This window comes from Geosmithia morbida (assembly GCF_012550715.1).
Source record: "Geosmithia morbida isolate 1262 chromosome Unknown scaffold_1, whole genome shotgun sequence".
Classification (NCBI taxonomy): domain Eukaryota; kingdom Fungi; phylum Ascomycota; class Sordariomycetes; order Hypocreales; family Bionectriaceae; genus Geosmithia; species Geosmithia morbida.
In genome coordinates this window covers 558652-575952 of record NW_023336188.1, presented here as the reverse complement: position 1 = coordinate 575952, position 17301 = coordinate 558652, and the positions used below count along the sequence as shown (strand labels likewise).

The following is a 17301-nucleotide window of genomic DNA, read 5'->3' as shown; positions in this document are numbered from 1 at the left end:
TACTCTGTACAGATATATACAGCACCTCCCGTGCCGTGTCTTCCGTCACAGCGACCCAATCAGGATCCTATATTCGTACCTGTTCCAGACATGTATATCCCATCTAGAATCGTTGCCGCAGTCGAGACCCGTCCCCTCCGGGTTGGTGGCTTACCATAGCTCGAAGGGTCAAAAAGCCCCTTGTCTGCTGCCAACAACAAAGGTGCGAGGACATGTTTTACAACCCGCTCGAATTCTCGATGGTGACTTTGTCTTCCTGCTATGCCCTGGCGGTCTGAATAAAAGTCTATCGTTTCATTCACGTATTCAGGTGAGTGAAAATCACCGTGTAAATGGGCAGCGCTGTGGGATGCCTGGTTCCCTGGACAGGGCCTAGTTTTCCGGTGATTTGAAACTTCGTGGGGAATCCTCACCAATTGTTTAGTCAACATTGTGTTATGTAAAGGGCTTTCGTTCGTTTTGCTGGTGGAACGATGCTTACGGAGTATGTCCAAGTAAGCTCCATGGGTCTCGGAACTGCATGAGGCACGGTCAGCATCGTGGCTGCAAGGGTTCAATGTTGTCTGCTCCTCGCAGTTCCACGCTCCCAATCGGGCGGCCAGCCCCCACGAACGGATATGACCTGATTGGCGTGGGCAGCGTTAGCTGAACCAGAAATTCATCTATATTATATATTCCTGGAGTTCTAAAAAGGAAAGTGAAAAGTACACGGCAGTATCGAGACTCCATAGCATCAAAGATAGGTACAGGTATCGACGGCAACGTGAGGAAATAGCATCAATAAAGGCCGCCAGGTGATATCTAACCTGCGACTCCTTCACCTCCAACTACCAAGTGGGATATTAGAAGTACCTATACAGTCCCCTAGCTCATATACAAGAATAGCTGATGGTTGGAGACCGCCATAGCCACATATGTATCTCTACCACAAATGTCGTGAAGGAGGACGATAGAAAACAGACACGATAATACGACATACACACGAGAGTCTTCTCCAAGCCAGTCACCGAAATATAACGTGAGATAGTCTCACGTCGACATATCGGGCCCCACTCTTCCGCGTCTGTGCCCATGCGTTTTGAGCCGAATCTTACGACATCTTCTGGGAAGCTGGCATATCGTAATATTACGCCGTGCGAACCATGACATGGACGACGAGAGAGTTACTGGTATATCCAACAGATTCCATCGTCCAGAGGCGTGGGACACGGACTGCACCTTACGTATAGGCATTTCTCTCGAACGGCACACAATGCATACACTTAGCTTTACGTATCCGCACCAAGAGATACGGCATTGTACATGTATATCTTATATCTGGAAGAGTAATCCTTGGGTTATTTGCGTCCCTGACCCGTGAGGGGTTTCTGTCTTATCCATCCGCTAAGTCTCCAGGTGTATCGACGTGGTAGGTTTTCCCGTATATACCCTACAAGACGGTTACCATTATATATTCTCCCTTAGTGGTACGTACTCGAGTCTACCCGAGGTTTCTCAGCATTCTCCGTCCTACATTATTCCTCAGTAGTACGTAGTTAGATCATCTCGCCGACATTTCTTTATTGACTATCGGCCATCTGATGAGAGCTGTCCAACTTGCTTCTTCATCCCCGACCGATCATTGATACGAATCTCGGGTTTGAGCTCATAATCTCTCTGGCTATCCCCGTTACGGATTCGTCTATGCATGATGTTCTCCAAAATCACATATAGCAATGGGTTACTTCATGAAGAGACCACGACCAAAGACATCTACAACGACCACCCGAAAAAGAGACTGGCATGTCTAGAATGCCGTGCCCGAAAGGTCGGTTCAATTGTGTCTATCCCCTATTCACTGTCCGTGTGCTCGAAAAAAATGTGCTGAAAGCCCTGATAACTTCCAGGTTAAATGCTCAGGAGAAGAGACCGGGTGCATAAAATGCCTGGAAAACAAGATCACCTGCACATATCCAGAGAGCGCCAGGAGAGGTGGTCCGAGGCGAAAACGAGCAGATACGGCAAAATCAAGAGACAGCCAAAGCCACTCGGGTGCCAGCAGCAAGTCCGGAAGTGCTATGTCTTTGGTCCCGGACTGTCCGGTACCCTCATATTCATCAGCATCACTCTCGGATGACAGCTCCCTCTTCAACTTCAGCCAAAACGCCCCGTTCGTTACACCGGAATGCTTGGGCAATGACTTCTCTCTTGGTATGTGCAGCCATCTGTCGTTGTGACTATGAAGCTAGGATGGGATATACTAACATACACCGACATCAAAGCAGAAATGGATCGATTGAGTGCGGACTACCTCAAGGACACTCCTGGCGACTACAACAGCATGGATCTGGGCCTTGCCGTGGACCAGACGTGGCCTCTTCTACCGGCCGGGAAGGTGTCATGTGTAGGTAAAAGCGCATCCTCCAGAGATGATGACTGCAGCTGCGCCCAGTCGGCAGCGCAGATGCTCAGCCATCTCGATTCCAAGATACACACCATCGGCGATCTCTCTGTAGACGCCATCCTGACTTACCAAAGCTGTGCTATATCGCAACTCAACTACTGGCTCGTCTGCGAGCACTGCGACTCCCCACGGACCACCACCAAGGTCATCGTTCTCGTTGTCGAGGGCCTATGCCTATGCATGGAAAGGGTCGTGGCAGAGTACGTCAGCCAAGTACAAGCGGGAATGAGCGAGGAAACTCGGTTTCCTACGGTATCGTGCAACATTGGGAAATACAGCATAAACACCTGGCATGAGTGGAACCACATCCTGCGTGTGTCGCTCTTGTGCAGGTGCAGCGACTTGCATACCGCCGTGACTAAGTTACAAGAGCGCGACGTCCTCAGTTCCATGCTGAAAGAAACCGAGCAGAACCTCGCCGACATGATCAACCAGTTGAGGAGATGCGAAAGCTACTTATGAGGAGATCAGGATAGGAAGACACGCCTTTCCTTGAAAAGGCTGGGGTATATATACGTGTACTCAACTTGGTACCTGGGCTTGGTTTTGGGATCTAGACAAATGCTCGCTAGATTATTTATGCGGGATAAAGGAGTTAGGACTTCAGATACGTACAATACATGTAATCCGTCTGTTTTGTGTGATGCGTTCGACTCCGTGGGTGACTGTCATGTACATGTATACAACGTACTTGCTCCCAATTAGCAGTACGAACGTATTAAATACGATGCACGGATTACGATTGTCAGATTACAAGAAACGTGGAATTCCACTCCTTTGGCCCAGCACGAAGAGGGATTCAGGGGTTCACGTGAATCAGAGTCAGACGGCAAAAGGGCGGGATGCCTGTGCAGTCTCTCTCACAGCAGCCGAGGTTCTATCGATGGTTGACCTCTAGAGCTGCGTCAGAGTTCCGCTAGACGCCTAGAAGTTCCCTGGTCTTTACCGGATGTGATATTGATCAGGCCTTTATTGGAGATGTAGTTGGGATCAATTGTGTAGGAAAGCCGAAGAAGACCCATTCATTTCATCTCGATATGACAGGAGAGGTTGTCGTAATGAAGTCACTCTAGTGGGAGTCTGTCCAACTACAGATTACAGCTACTGATAATACTGGACGCAAGAGACTCTGCTCCTGGGTAAAACCCCTGTTTATAGGTTACGAGTGCGCAATGTGCGCATAGAAATGAAAGAAAATGAAATGTCATAAAATATAAAAAGAAGCAAAAGAAAAAGAAAAAAGGCGTCGTACGGTACCCGTTCATTTTGAATCATGAACATGGGGTAGACCTAAAAGAGGTCTTCTGTGCTGTTGCGGGTAGGTCGATAGAAAACGCAGGGATGTGCCGCACGTGATTCCGCGACCGCGTTGAGTGGCGACCATCCCAAGCGTGTTTATAGTGGTGGCGCGCGATTCTCTCCATGTCTCAAACTCATTCACTTCAACTCAGTCTTAGTATTACCAGTAGTACTTATCCCTCTCTGCCCCCGCCCCTTCAAAATAAAAGGCCAACCGACCACCTACTCACATCTCGTCTTCTTCAAACCAGGCATATTATAAGTCTACCCTGCCTCCTTATGAAAAAGGATCAAACTTTCAGCTCGGACAACAACAACATAGACGATAGCGACAAGATGATCTCGTTCGCCCCCACCCCCGTCTTCTCAGGCACATGGTATCACCATCGACCGTCCGTCCCGTCCCCCCTCTCCTCCTCTCCAGTCCGCGCCTCGTCGCCCCTCTCGCCCAGCGAAAACAACACGCTCTCCATGTCGCAACGCCATACCCAGTCCTCGCCCATCCAGCCCTCCTCCAAGTCCAAGTACGCGTCGCGTCCGACGCGGCCGAACCCCGTCGTCCGCAAACGCGAGGACGCCCAGGACATGAGACGCAGGAACTTTTTGCAGAGCGTGCGCCAGAAGTCGGAGGAAAAGCAATGGCTACGGAGGGATATTGAAGGACAGGTACGTTTTCTGCTTCCCCCTAACCCCCCCTCTGGGCAACCCAGAAAGCAAATGCTGACATCGAACTCTACTACAGCTCCTCAAGGCTAGCTACCTAGACACCATGGACTTGCTATCACATGGCGCTCCCGAGCTCTCAGATGCCGATATTGAAGATGCAATGGCCCTCGAAGCACAATTCCAGCAGCAGCTGAGGCAGCGGCATAATGGAAACCTTGCTGCTGCTACCGCCGCCGGCGATGACATGGCCATGTACGACGATGAGCTGCCACCTGATGAGGACGAGGAGATGGACGCCCTGGTGGCATCCTACCAAGAACAGGTGGCGGTACCTACACAGCGCCCTGAGTCGCCGTCGACCATGACCGATGATGACTATGACGACATCTTTGCCGAGCTTATTGCGCAGGAGCGCCAGCGCCTACCGTCAACGTCAGAAGATGTGCAGATGGACACTGCCGAGTAGCATTTGTGCATACTCAATGATTGCATTCGGTTCTCTGATTTGTACATTCATACTTTCTACTACTACTAATACTTGATTCGGCTACGGCTGGCGTTTGGACGCAACCGGGTACTGGTCATACTTGGGGGCATATCTTGTTCTTGTTCCCCCCTGGCGTTTGGGGAACCACATGCAATGGGTATTTTATTATACTCGTACGGGTTTTGCTGTTCTCTGAGTATACGCACATCTTTCTCTACCATCGGACTGGGTCCGGGGTATATGTATATAATTGATGTATATGCATATCGATTTGGCCATGTCCAATGGTGCCGAGAAAAAGTGGTGAAGCAAAAAGGACACGGAGAGCAAACCACCTCTACTGGGGATTGCACTGCTCATCTGATCCGTTAAAGGCTTCCTGTGCCGACTCCATGTCCCCCACAAGGTCTGACGGCGGAGATCCCGCGGCTTGCATCTGATTTGTGTTAGCAAAAACCGTAAAGGGGAAATGAGAGGAATGGATATGGGTAACATTCATTACCTTTTGCATCTTGTCAACAATGTATTCCCGGTGGGCTGTACTCGAGTCGGAGTACGAAGTCTCTTCGAACTTGGCGACAATCTCAGCCACCAGGACTCTTTGCTCCTCATATCGCTTGAGGTCTTCGGCCGATGTCTCTGACCGGTTCTTATCGAGCCACTCGGGGAACTTCTCGTTGAGTTCCTTCATGGGCTCATACAGGATCTCCTTGTTAGTCAACTGCTCCATCATGCCCATAAGCATCTTGGAGAACTCCTCCTCGCCGCCCTCGCCGCCCTTGAAGTCACCGGACGAGAGCTGTTTAAGCATCTCGGTCATGAAGTCGTCCTCGCTGCTTGACGCGGCCGCCGCCGTGGCTTGGTCGCCAGAATTCTGCATTCGCTCCATCGTTCGGCGGATCGTCTCCTGGAACGATCCGTCTGTAGAGGCTGCAGGCCGGTCTGCAGCGGCGCCGCTGGCAGACTTGGCGGCCGCTGTACCGGTAGTGCTGGGCCGCATACCCGGCGCACCACTGGCATCCTCTGCCCCTGCAGAAGCATTTATCTGCTTGAACATTTCCTCGAACTGAGACTGCATGTCGGGCTGTTCCGGCATATGTTGTTAGTGTGGAGGGCTGGAAGAGAGTTTGACAGGACTGACCGATTTTTCGAATTCGCCCAACAGGTCAGCCATGCCTGCCTGCAGCTGCTTGGCAAAGTCCTCATCCGAGAAGTCTTCCCCAAGCCCTGCGAATGGTGACTCGGCTTTTTTGGTGTGATCATCTTTGGCCTCCGTCTGTGCGGGCTGCGCCGTCGCCGGATGAGGAGCGGCCTCGCTTGGCTTCTTCGTGTCTAGCTTGACAGATGAAAACTCGTCCAGCATGTCTATATATCATATGTTTTAGCTCTAGGCAGCATGGAATTGCAGAGGGCGGCGTAGGAAATTTCAACATACCATCCAGGTCGTCTAGATCGTCCTCATCGGGGTCCGGAACATCGGCCTCGAGTGCTGCCTCACCGGGGGAATTCTCAGTGGGCTTCACATGCTCTGCTACTTCTGCGGCGGCAGCCGTTGCATTCACCTCCTCCTTGGCTGAGCTCATGGTAAAACAATCGTGATGGCGCTACAAGATTAGAAAATCCGAGCTCTGATATCCCACCGAACAGCTTCTGCACGGGTGTTAACAGCTGCAGGACCTGCGTGATGAAATGGATGCTGCGTGCATGTGCCGAGGCTGGTTGATGTAGGTGATCCAAGCAAAGCTCGGTGAGCAAAGAGAGAGACCCGAGGTGTAGAATTGCCGTACAAAAGAAGCAGAAAGTTTTGGTTTGACGGGACCAGAGGAGCTCGTGTGCCTTGCGCAAATGAGAATCAGTAAGTCGGCAAGAATATTTGGTGCATCTCGGCCAGATTTCTCTGCGGTTCGATGGTGAACCGAGGGAGGGGGACCATAGGCGACGTGGGGAAGGTCATAATATGCCCCACGTCACTCGGGCGTCTGTTTGCTGCTGCAGAGCCCAGGAGGTTGCCGTCAAGGGCTTGTTGTTGCGCTGTAATACAGAGACGGGCCAGCAGCTTCCCAAGCACCGCGAGGCCCGGCCTAGCCACTGTCAGGTGGCCAGCACCAGGCAGTCAAGTGGCGCAGCTTTCAATAACGCGAGGGCATGGACGCCACAGTTAGCTACGTGGGGGATTAGAGCCCGCGGTGCCTATTGTCTTCCATCGATCGTCACCGAGATATAGCCTTTTTCTTGCTGATTTGTAACGCCCTTCTCTCTCTTTTCCAAGTGACACAACCAGCCTCCTGGTACGGGCTTGCGCATAGTTCCCCTGTCCCCCTTGGTGGTCCGCAAGTTGCCAACTACCGTGAACTCCGACCGCCGCACGACTTCTTGCGACTTCGAACTCTCCATAATCACCTCGCCTGTCGCCTATTCGAGGCGCACGAGAACGACAACCTAACCTACCTACGGATCGAGAGTAATCATCTCATCCATCATGGCCTTGTGTCAGAATCGTCTACAGGAGGAGCGGTAAGCACCTCTCTGCCCCAGGAGCAGGCGCGAAGAGAAAGGCGACGAACTTGATGATGCTGACGCTCGCCCAAAGGAAGCAGTGGCGCCGCGACCACCCCTTTGGCTTCTACGCAAAGCCGTCCAGGACAAAGGAGGGTATCCTCGACCTCAAGAACTGGGAGTGCGGAATCCCCGGAAGGGAGAAGACGATCTGGGAGGGCGGCCTGTTCAAGCTGACCATGGCCTTTCCCGAAGGTGAGGAGAGGATGGGCCGCACTACGATGGATGAAACAGCGTTGCTGACCACTTATGTGATACGTAGAATACCCGACAAAGCCACCCAAGTGTGAGTTACGCGTCTAGAACCTCCTTTGTCTCGTTGTCATTGCCGCTAATGCCTAAAATTGCTGACTTGAGAATGGTAGGCAAATTTGTCCCACCTCTGTTCCACCCCAACGTCTACCCTTCTGGCACCGTATGCCTGTCCATTCTCAACGAAGACGAGGCCTGGAAGCCCGCCATAACGGTCAAGCAGATCCTCCTGGGAGTTCAGGACCTGCTCAACGACCCCAACCCCGAGTCCCCTGCGCAAGCGGAAGCGTATAACCTGTTCAGGAAGGACCGGGTGGAATATGAGCGAAGGGTCAAGCGCGTAGTGCGCGACAATCCGGCTCCGTGAAGAGAAAATATGACGGTCTTTCGATGGAAATGAGACTAGGTGGATCAGTAAGGAAGACCAGAAGATCCTGCTAGATGAACCTTTTATGGCGTTTAAGGGCAGGGACACGAAGAAAGCAAATACTACGTTTGATGATATGGATCTTTCCTTCCGGCGCTGTTTCGTTTCTCTTCCGTATTACAATACGAGACGCATTCGGCATGGCTTAGGGGACAACGGCACGTGCTGGCTACAGAGTGGTTGCCAGCAGAAGTAAGAGATCAGATTAATTAATCAAATAGCCTGACTTATTGGGCCATGAATGATATCAGAGCCATACTGGAAATCGTTCTGGTGTAGTGTTAAACATGCGCTAAAGAGTTCCGCACTGAGTATCATCTGCAAGAGTGGGAAAAGCGGTTGCTACACCGTAAAAATGCGTGCGGATGGCGACGTACTCATACTCGTTTGTCGTAGATAGAGAGAGCCGCCTGTTATCGGAGCCGCAGGGGTCTTGCGGGAGGGATGAATCCTGTAACAGGACAGGTACGACTATCTGATCTAAGGCCTGCACCAATGGCGACGGGCCGATTTGTTGGACGATGAGCTTACTACCAATAACACGAATACCTATTATCTTACGAGTATTATTTTTACAGCGATTTGTATTGTGGGCTGCCACTATCTTAGCAGGATATGTACAGGCAATGATGATGAAAATTGGACGGGAGAGCCGAAGTCGGCCGTGGTGTCCCGCAGTCAATCAATTGTCACTGAGTCTCAGCGCGTCCTAGCGACCCCCAGTGTGCCCGAAACAGGGCCAAGCAGGGCCCCAGGCCCCCCCCCCCCCCCCCCCCCCCCCCCCCCCCCAGCAGGAGTCGGCGGCGAGTCACAGCGGAGCCATCGCACCTCTGGTTCCTCCGTCTGGACCCTCGCCGCTTGAACGCCGCCTCTGTCGGAACCCCCCCCCCACCAAGTTCTGACTCTTTCGGCGCTGCCACTTTTTTTTTCTCCCACCCAAATCTTGTGCCCCTCCCCCGGCTTTTATCTATTTTTTTTACTTCCCAACGCCTACATACACACACACGTCGGTCCTTGTTTCCCCAGACCTCTGGATAATACCAAGCTCGCAATCATGTGTGGAATTTTTGCTTGCCATCGGTGAGTGAAAGAATCACGCCTCCTTCCTCTTGCCCCTCAAACTGGCTCGTGGTAGCAGTTGTGGGCTCTTTCCTTTGGAGGGGCAGCAACCGCCACCCCGCCATGACGGACGATTTCTGCCTGCGATTCGACGGCAACAACAACGAAAAGAACCATTTGGCGGCTAACTAGAATACTCAGTCACCCCGACGTCCAAAAATTTAAGCCTACGGCTCTGAAGCTCGCTAAGCAGTACGTCGTCCTCTGCGAATCTTGGAGGAGTGTGACTGACCGTTGTGCGCTGTGCAGGATCCGCCATCGTGGCCCCGACTGGAGTGAGTTCGCGAGGCCTTTCGACGACAAGCACGAGCCGTGCCGCTGCTAACACATGTTCCCAAAGGCGGAAACGTCATCTCTAACAACACCAGTAGGTCAATTGAGAATTTAACTGCGGACCTCTTTCAAAACTGATCTGCCTTCTAGTCCTCTGCCATGAGCGTCTCAGCATTGTCGGTGTTGGTGAGTCTCGCCCCTCCTCTTCCACGCCACTGACCAAACATCAAATATATGAGCAAAGGCTGATGATTCTCCCTCTCTACAGAATCCGGTGCTCAGCCCCTGACCAATGCCGACGACTCCATAATCCTCGCCGTCAACGGTGAGATCTACAACCACCGTCTGATTCGCAAGGCTCTCAAGAACGAGTACCACTTCAAGACGCACTCCGACTGCGAAGTCATCATCCCCCTGGTGTGTAATCACCTTCCCCTAGAGTCCATATCAACGATGCGGCATGTGCTGTCCTGTAGAAATCGCTGTCTAACAATGCTGAAAAGTACACCGAGTATGACATCGACGCCCCTAGCCACCTCGACGGCATGTTCTCATTTGTCCTGTACGACAAGAAGCAGGACCGCACCATTGCCGCTCGTGACCCGATCGGCATCACTACCTTCTACCAGGGATGGTCGTGGAAGGAGCCGGGCACCGTGTACTTTGCCTCGGAGCTCAAGTGCCTGCACCCTGTGTGCGACAAGATTGTGGCTTTCCCCCCCGGCCACGTCTACGACTCCAAGACTGGCCAGACGACTCGCTACTTCAACCCCAAGTGGTGGGACCCCAAGAACGTCCCCTCGACGCCCGTCGACTACAGGGTGCTCCGCCATGCCTTGGAGAAGTCTGTGAGGAAGCGCCTCATGGCCGAAGTCCCCTTCGGTGTCCTCCTCTCGGGTGGTCTCGACTCGAGTCTGGTCGCGTCCATTGCCCAGCGTGAGATCCTCCGCCTCCAGAAGAAGGCCCTGGAGAACGGGGTTGCCGTCCCCATCACCTCCGAGACTAGCGGTGACGCTGACCGTGGCGAGGGCCTTGTCGGCATCGACGACAACGACAACCTGTCGACCGAGACCTTCCTGCCTCAGCTCAACAGTTTCTCCATCGGCCTGCCTGGGTCGCCCGACAACGAGGCTGCCATCAAGGTTGCCAAGTTCCTGGGCACGCGCCACCACGCCATGACTTTCACCATCGAGGACGGCCTCAACGCCCTCTCCGACGTCATCTACCACCTCGAGTCGTACGACGTGACGACGATCCGTGCCTCGACGCCCATGTTCCTCCTGTCGCGCAAGATCAAGGCCATGGGCATCAAGATGGTTCTGAGTGGCGAGGGCAGCGACGAGACCTTTGGTGGCTACCTGTACTTCCACGCCGCCCCCGACAGGGAGTCGTTCCATGAGGAGACGGTCCGCCGCATCAAGAATCTCCACTACGCCGACTGCCTGCGCGCCAACAAGTCGACGGCAGCCTGGGGTCTCGAGGCCCGTGTTCCCTTCCTCGACAAGGAGTTCCTCGAGACGGCCATGAACATCGACCCCACCGACAAGATGATCACCGAGGGCAAGATCGAGAAGTACATTGTCCGTAAGGCCTTCGACACGACCGATGAGCCCGAGACGGCGCCGTACCTGCCCGACGAGATTCTCTGGCGCCAGAAGGAGCAGTTCTCGGATGGTGTCGGCTACGGATGGATCGATGCTCTCAAGGACAACGCCGAGTTGCACATCACCGACGACATGATGAAGAACCCTAAGCCTGAGTGGGGCACCGATGTCCCCGACACCAAGGAGGCGTATGTATTGCCTGACTACCACTCAAGATGGGAGCGCAGTGAAACTGACTCTTCTTCTCCCCTCAGATACTGGTACCGTCTCATGTTTGACGAGCACTTCCCCCCTCGTTGCGCCTCTACCGTCCAGCGCTGGGCCCCTACGTGGTCCAAGCAGACGGACCCCAGCGGCCGGTGAGTTTTTCTTCCTCTTGGATCTCCATCTCCACCAGCGAGAGATGCATATCAGAACCTAACAAGAGTTGCAGTGCCATCTCCATTCACAACCAAAAATACGACAGCTCTGAGTAAACAGAAAAAGCAATGGGTAGAGACAATAGAGGTGATCTATATCGGGCGTTTTGTTTTAAGATAGATGGACGACGGGATGCTCTTTTCTTCTCTTTATTCTTTCTTTTCTTTCTTTTTTCTTTTGGAAAAGCAAATGCAAAATGTCAAGAAATAAAAAAGGAAGAAAAAAAAAATCCATGTACAAGTTGAGAGACCCCTCCCTATTCATGGAAGGTACTAATTGGGGTGAGATGATGATGTACGTGACGATGTACACCTTTCCTCTCCTTTCACGGGGAACTTGAATTCATAGGCCGTGCATATAGTTGCGGGCTTGATTACCATGTCCTGCCGCGTTCATGCCACCAAACAGGTAACATCGCGATTCCAGAACCAGCCATGTGGGCATATCGTGTGTGACATGTGTGTCGCGAGCGCGCATCTCAGCCTCAGTCCTCTCTATGCTCCATGCAATATGGCGATCTACATTGAGTACGGGTACGCAAAGCAACCGCGAGATACAGTAGACCTGCATGCATTGTTATTGCAGTGGTACCTTGGGGAGTCACGGTGAGCCAAACTTGCATGATGCGCGCCGCTGTCTTTGGGAGGGGGGGGACCGGCCTGGACAGGAAGCAAGGGATGTGGGGACCGCAGAGTTTGGCAGAGTGGCAGAGGGTAGACGGAGTGATACGAGCGCGCAACGAATGGAACTGCTCCGTGGTAGTCACTTTGCTACAAACTCGGCAGTGAGCGCGTTGTCACTTGGAAGTTGGACGGTGGTGAATGGTTGGGAGATGGGTATGAGACTACACCGTACACGAGTAAGTATCATTACTCCGTACATGTAGGGAGAGACGGCAGACCGAAGGACGAAGGGTGTTGTTGTACATCCCACGTGGGTAGGAAGGGTTTGGTGTCCCGACATTAGCCGACGTGTTTGTCACTGATGATCACTGTTTACCTGTAGGCTGCAGTACAGATAGTATCGATTTACCACAGATCGTAATCTAATCTTAACGGCAGTTCTACAGTCGATGAATACCGTACGAATGAGAAAACTATACGCGGCATTACGAGTCAAAGCATTGCCTGAGAGGTATTGCTCGGCACTACTCGCCATACCACGACGTGGAGTTGACGATGGTGTAGAGCGTAGCCCATGGGTGGTGGTGGTATCAGTACCTGTACCCGAATGATGCCCCGTATGCAAGGCCCCAACATAAGTGCCCTGTAATAAATTAGGGTCAAGAAAAGAAAAAGATTAAAAAAAAAAAGGCATGGAGTGTAGTAGCATTCTGATGCACTCGTACCAGTTACTAGGCACGCAGTTGGCCATTTCGGGTACGACGTAACTGACGCCTTTTCTTGCCCGACGAATGGAGCTTCACCATTGGCCAATTTTCCCAACAAGGCCCTCTTACCTCCCTCCCCCCGGCTGTCGACATTTTCCGTTCCCCAGTTATTAGTGCGTCCTGTTGCCTTCCGCCCGATTCCATCAAAGCTCTCTCGTAGTCCCCCGTCAACACGCAAGTTATTTCAAAACCTCATCCTCATCTTTTTTTTTTCTGCTCCTTCTCTCCCCCACCGAGAAGTCCACACATTCCCGTGTCTTCTACTCCTCACACATCGCCCATCATGTCTGTCCCCGCCTACACTGATATTGCCAAGCCGGCCAACGATGTATGCGCTCTATTCTCCCTTTTTTTCCCTCTTCTGCCTTGCTTGCTCGCTCCCCTATCTACAATGCTGCAGGAGGGGGGGAAGCTTACCCTCCGAGGCCATCGCCGGAGGGGGTGAAAAGCTTGTCTGAAAAGTCCCTCGATCATTGCTGGGATGATGTTCGGCTATCATGATCATGTGAAGCAATGCTGACTCCGAGGCGTCCTCTTTTCGCCATGATGCGTGTAGCTCCTCAACAGGGATTTCTACCACCTTGCCGCTACCACCTTCGAGTTCAAGGACACCGCCCCCAACGGTGTTGCCTTCAAGGTCACTGGAAAGTCCAGCCACGAGAAGGCCACCTCTGCCGCCGTAAGTTGACGCGCTCGTCTCTCTTCAGGTCCCCAGCTGCTCCGTCGAGATGGCTGGATGGATAGATCAACGAAGAGATATGCTGACCGACATATGGATGGCAGATTGAGGGAAAATACTCGGACAAGCCTACTGGTACGGAACCCCAACACCTCAATGTAACAGTGGCCAAGACGCCGAGAGGGGAGAATTCGAGGACACCAGCTTCATCTCATCCCCAAGTCAGCATACAGGTGTCACGAATACTTGGCCGCCACAGCGGCTGGCCCTTTGAATTCTCGGCACTCATCCGGCCAGGTGATGCCGATAGTTTTAAGCAGGTGCTAATGCTCTACAAACACGCAGGCCTGACCCTTACCCAGTCGTGGAACACGGCCAACGCCCTCGACACCAAGCTCGAGGTCAACGACTCGCTCGCCAAGGGCCTCAAGCTTGAGGGTCTCTTCAACTTCCTCCCCGCCACCGCCGCCAAGGGTGCCAAGTTCAACCTGCACTTCAAGCAGCCCGGCTTCACCGGCCGCGCCTTCTTCGACCTTCTCAAGGGCCCCACCGCCAACGTCGATGCCGTCGTCGGCCACGAGGGCTTCCTCGCCGGTGCCTCTGCCGGCTACGACGTCAACAAGGCTGCCCTGACTGGCTACAGCGCCGCCGTCGGCTACGCCGTCCCCCAGTACAGCGCCGCCGTCACCGCCTCCGACAACCTCAGCGTCTTCGCTGCCTCTTACTACCACAAGGTCAACAGCCAGGTTGAGGCTGGTGCCAAGGCCACCTGGAACTCCAAGACCGGCAACACTGTCGGCCTCGAGGTTGCCTCCAAGTACCGCATCGACCCCGTCTCGTTCGCCAAGGTTTGTTCTCCCTTCTCTCCCTCTCGTCGTCTGTGTGGACTGCAATTGACCATTCTTTCTACCCGTACAGTTCAAGATCAACGACCGTGGTCTGGCCGCTGTTGGCTACAACGTCCTCCTCCGCGAGGGCGTCACCCTGGGTCTCGGTGGCTCTTTCGACACCCAGAAGCTTGACCAGGCTACCCACAAGCTCGGTGCCAGCTTCACCTTCGAGGGTTAAGCACCGTAGCTCCCTCTTGTTCCAGCCTGCCCACTGTAACCGCGTCGAGTTTGTAGAACAGGCCCGCACGTTGGGGCACATGACAACAATACCATATTTTAGAGAACTAGAGAAGGCGGTCGCAGATAGCGATGTGTTTATTCCTGTTCCTCTGTGTACCGCTGTTGAAAGATTCTTTGCATTGCGATGGATATCCAGGGATGTAGAGTGTTAATACAGAAACAAAAAGAGCTCTGTTGTCATGTGACCACTGTACTCACACTTTTTCCATTCTGATAAAGAAAGTGGATGCGGCGATGAGCTACGGTCTACGGAAGGCTTGTATTCTATCAAAGGTATTCAAACATGGTATTCAAACATGTCAGTATATTATTATTACCGGCAGCACACCTGAATTTGCCTCGCAGTATGACGCATACCCCGTAATGCAAATGTCGCTGATAGTGAATATGTATATGTATAAAAGAAAGAAGGTGTGCATGAAGCAAATAAAATTAAGATAACGCTTTTCATGTTTTCTAAAACCCATGGATACCACTTTCCCCGAAAATTCCATTACGTGCCACTTTCTTTTCTTTCTCTTCTTGTCCCCCGCTTGTTCCGTTTCATGCCTGTAGCCGCTGCTGCTGCGGCTGCTGCTGGGAATTCCTGCCGTTGTTCCTGTTCCTCGCGGAGCGTAGATACCAAGCCGGCAGAGCGAAGCTGGCGGCCAGGAGGGCGAGGATGACGGCGAAGTGGGCACCTATGGTCATCTGTGGCTCGAACTCGACGTTGTCCTCGTCTACGGCGCGCCTGGCGCGGTGTGCCCTCTGCCAGCGCCTGTCATCCTCCCGACGCTGGGTGCGCACATGGCTGTCCCTGTCGAAGTGGGGGACGCCGCCCCTGGTGTAGTCTGCGGCCGACTCGGCGAACTTTGAGGAGGAAGAGGAAGAGGGGGAGGCGCCGGAATACGTGCCGTAGGCGCCGTAGTAGCCGCTCCGCGTGCCCGTCGACTCCTCGTGCGCGCGACGACGCTTCTCAGCGTGGGCGCCCCACCCTCCCGTGGCGTAGAAGCTGGGCGGGGGGCCGCGGAAGGAGCTGCGTCGACGGGAGAGGCCGGATGGCGGGCGGCCGCCGGTGCTGTGGTACGATGCCTTGGGGTTGTGAGGTTGGTGCTGCTGCGCATGAGATGAGGAGGAGCTGTGGGAGGACCGGGAGTTGAGGCTGAGTACGTCTCGGTCGTAGGAGGCGCGCTTGGATGCGTCGGATAGGACGCCGTACGATTCGGATAGGAGGGAGAAGTTGTGCGAGGCGTTCGGGTCGTGGCGGTTCACGTCGGGGTGATGCGTCTTCGAGAGTCTGTAGAAGGATCTGAGACGGGAACGGGGAAGGGCCGAGCATCAGTCATGGGGGGAGTTCATATATTCTCGGAAAGGGGAGGTGGTAAAGTAGCCGACAGGCAGCGGAGACGGGAAAAGGTGAGAAGAAGAAATTGCAGAGGGGAAGGGAGAGGATACTTTTTGATGTCGGCTGGCGAAGCGTCGTGTCTCACGTCCAGTCGCTCGTAGTGGTTCCGCTTGGCCATCTCGGGATTCATCAGGGCGCGAGACGTCGCCAGCCCGCGCCGCGCGCACAACCGCGGCACTCCCGCATGGTGTCCCTTCCTCTGCCGTTGGGATATGCTGCTTCCGCCGCCTGCGCCTGTGCCTGCGCCTGCGCCTGCGCCGGCGCCTGTGCCTGTGGCGCTCGGCAGACGTGCCGAGGGGAACCGTAGCATCGGCATGGTAGGTTGTCTGGCGAGAGAAGAGAAGAGCTTCCGACAACTTGGCGCGGGGCGTATACCCGACAAGGAGGAAGAAGAAGAAGAAGAAAAAGAAGAAGAAGAAGAAGAAAAAGAAGAAGAAGAGAAGAGAAGATGAGAGAGGGAGGAGGGGGGGGGGGGGTTGGGTCTAACACCGGGGATCCAGAGTTTTCCTTCACACGAGAGAGATAAAGTACGGAAGTAGAGAGCCCGGAGATCCGAGTATACCAACGGAGCAAAAATGGCACTGACACGGGTGGTTGCGAGTTCGGTGGTCTCTCTCTCCAGCTGGGGGGCCCGATGGGTCGGAGGGGCGGCTGTTGTCGTTTTGGCAATGACGCACGGGCTGGTGCGGTGGAGGGACACTATCGTATATGGGTATCTGTACTGGCTGGTTGTACTCGCTACGGAGTATACGTACATGTATGCGTGTCCACGGTCCCCTCTTATGCATTTAAGCGGGGCGGTCCTGCTGGGCAAGTCTCACTGTGTGTGTGAGAGAGTACGATTCCTTCCTACTCTTTACATGTAATATTCGTAGAGCCTCGTGATATAATTGTCCTTTCGAATCCCCTTCGCTCCTTACCAATACTCTTCCCACTCTCCATACTCGTCACTACGAGCACGTGTGCTCGTACTTGGTACTTATTGTTCGCGAGAAGAAGAAAAAAGGCCGGGTTTAGTTTGTACCTCCTGGCGGGGACCGGACCCATATTGGTACCCCATAAGTGCCCACCTAGAATCCTTATCAATCAGTCACCCTCATCCATCACCAACTCTCCTCCCTCTCTCAAGTCGCTCGGAAACGTACATGCAAACTCGAAGAGGCTCTGGATGG

At 53.5% G+C, this 17301-nt stretch overlaps 7 protein-coding genes across 7 annotated transcripts; 5 read left to right on the top strand and 2 right to left on the bottom strand.

The window, feature by feature from the left end:
* Positions 1–2057: 2057 nt before the first annotated feature.
* GMORB2_0939 (uncharacterized protein) lies at positions 2058–2905 on the top strand (the record flags this gene model as incomplete). The annotated part of the gene is made up of 2 exons (XM_035462923.1): positions 2058–2190; positions 2265–2905. 2 exons carry the CDS (start codon positions 2058–2060, stop codon positions 2903–2905), a joined length of 774 nt encoding a protein of 257 aa, XP_035324347.1.
* A 1173-nt stretch (positions 2906–4078) lies between these two features.
* On the top strand, positions 4079–4874 carry GMORB2_0938 (uncharacterized protein; the record flags this gene model as incomplete). Its single annotated transcript, XM_035462922.1, has 2 exons — positions 4079–4408; positions 4485–4874. 2 exons carry the CDS (start codon positions 4079–4081, stop codon positions 4872–4874), a joined length of 720 nt encoding a protein of 239 aa, XP_035324346.1.
* A 358-nt stretch (positions 4875–5232) lies between these two features.
* Positions 5233–6478, bottom strand: GMORB2_0937 (uncharacterized protein; the record flags this gene model as incomplete). Its single annotated transcript, XM_035462921.1, has 4 exons — positions 5233–5331; positions 5398–5979; positions 6037–6260; positions 6331–6478. 4 exons carry the CDS (start codon positions 6476–6478, stop codon positions 5233–5235), a joined length of 1053 nt encoding a protein of 350 aa, XP_035324345.1.
* Positions 6479–7374: 896 nt separating this feature from the next.
* Positions 7375–8070, top strand: GMORB2_0936 (ubiquitin-conjugating enzyme E2 I; the record flags this gene model as incomplete). The annotated part of the gene is made up of 4 exons (XM_035462920.1): positions 7375–7409; positions 7486–7646; positions 7714–7737; positions 7817–8070. 4 exons carry the CDS (start codon positions 7375–7377, stop codon positions 8068–8070), a joined length of 474 nt encoding a protein of 157 aa, XP_035324344.1.
* Positions 8071–9184: 1114 nt separating this feature from the next.
* Positions 9185–11602, top strand: GMORB2_0935 (asparagine synthase (glutamine-hydrolysing); the record flags this gene model as incomplete). Its single annotated transcript, XM_035462919.1, has 8 exons — positions 9185–9210; positions 9391–9441; positions 9499–9524; positions 9590–9616; positions 9673–9708; positions 9791–9939; positions 9999–11485; positions 11560–11602. The coding sequence occupies 8 exons, from the start codon at positions 9185–9187 to the stop codon at positions 11600–11602; spliced, it is 1845 nt and encodes a 614-aa protein (XP_035324343.1).
* A 1617-nt stretch (positions 11603–13219) lies between these two features.
* On the top strand, positions 13220–14683 carry GMORB2_0934 (voltage-dependent anion channel protein 2; the record flags this gene model as incomplete). Its single annotated transcript, XM_035462918.1, has 4 exons — positions 13220–13264; positions 13493–13615; positions 13720–14463; positions 14534–14683. 4 exons carry the CDS (start codon positions 13220–13222, stop codon positions 14681–14683), a joined length of 1062 nt encoding a protein of 353 aa, XP_035324342.1.
* Positions 14684–15288: 605 nt separating this feature from the next.
* On the bottom strand, positions 15289–16445 carry GMORB2_0933 (DnaJ domain; the record flags this gene model as incomplete). The annotated part of the gene is made up of 2 exons (XM_035462917.1): positions 15289–16021; positions 16180–16445. 2 exons carry the CDS (start codon positions 16443–16445, stop codon positions 15289–15291), a joined length of 999 nt encoding a protein of 332 aa, XP_035324341.1.
* Positions 16446–17301: the final 856 nt, after the last annotated feature.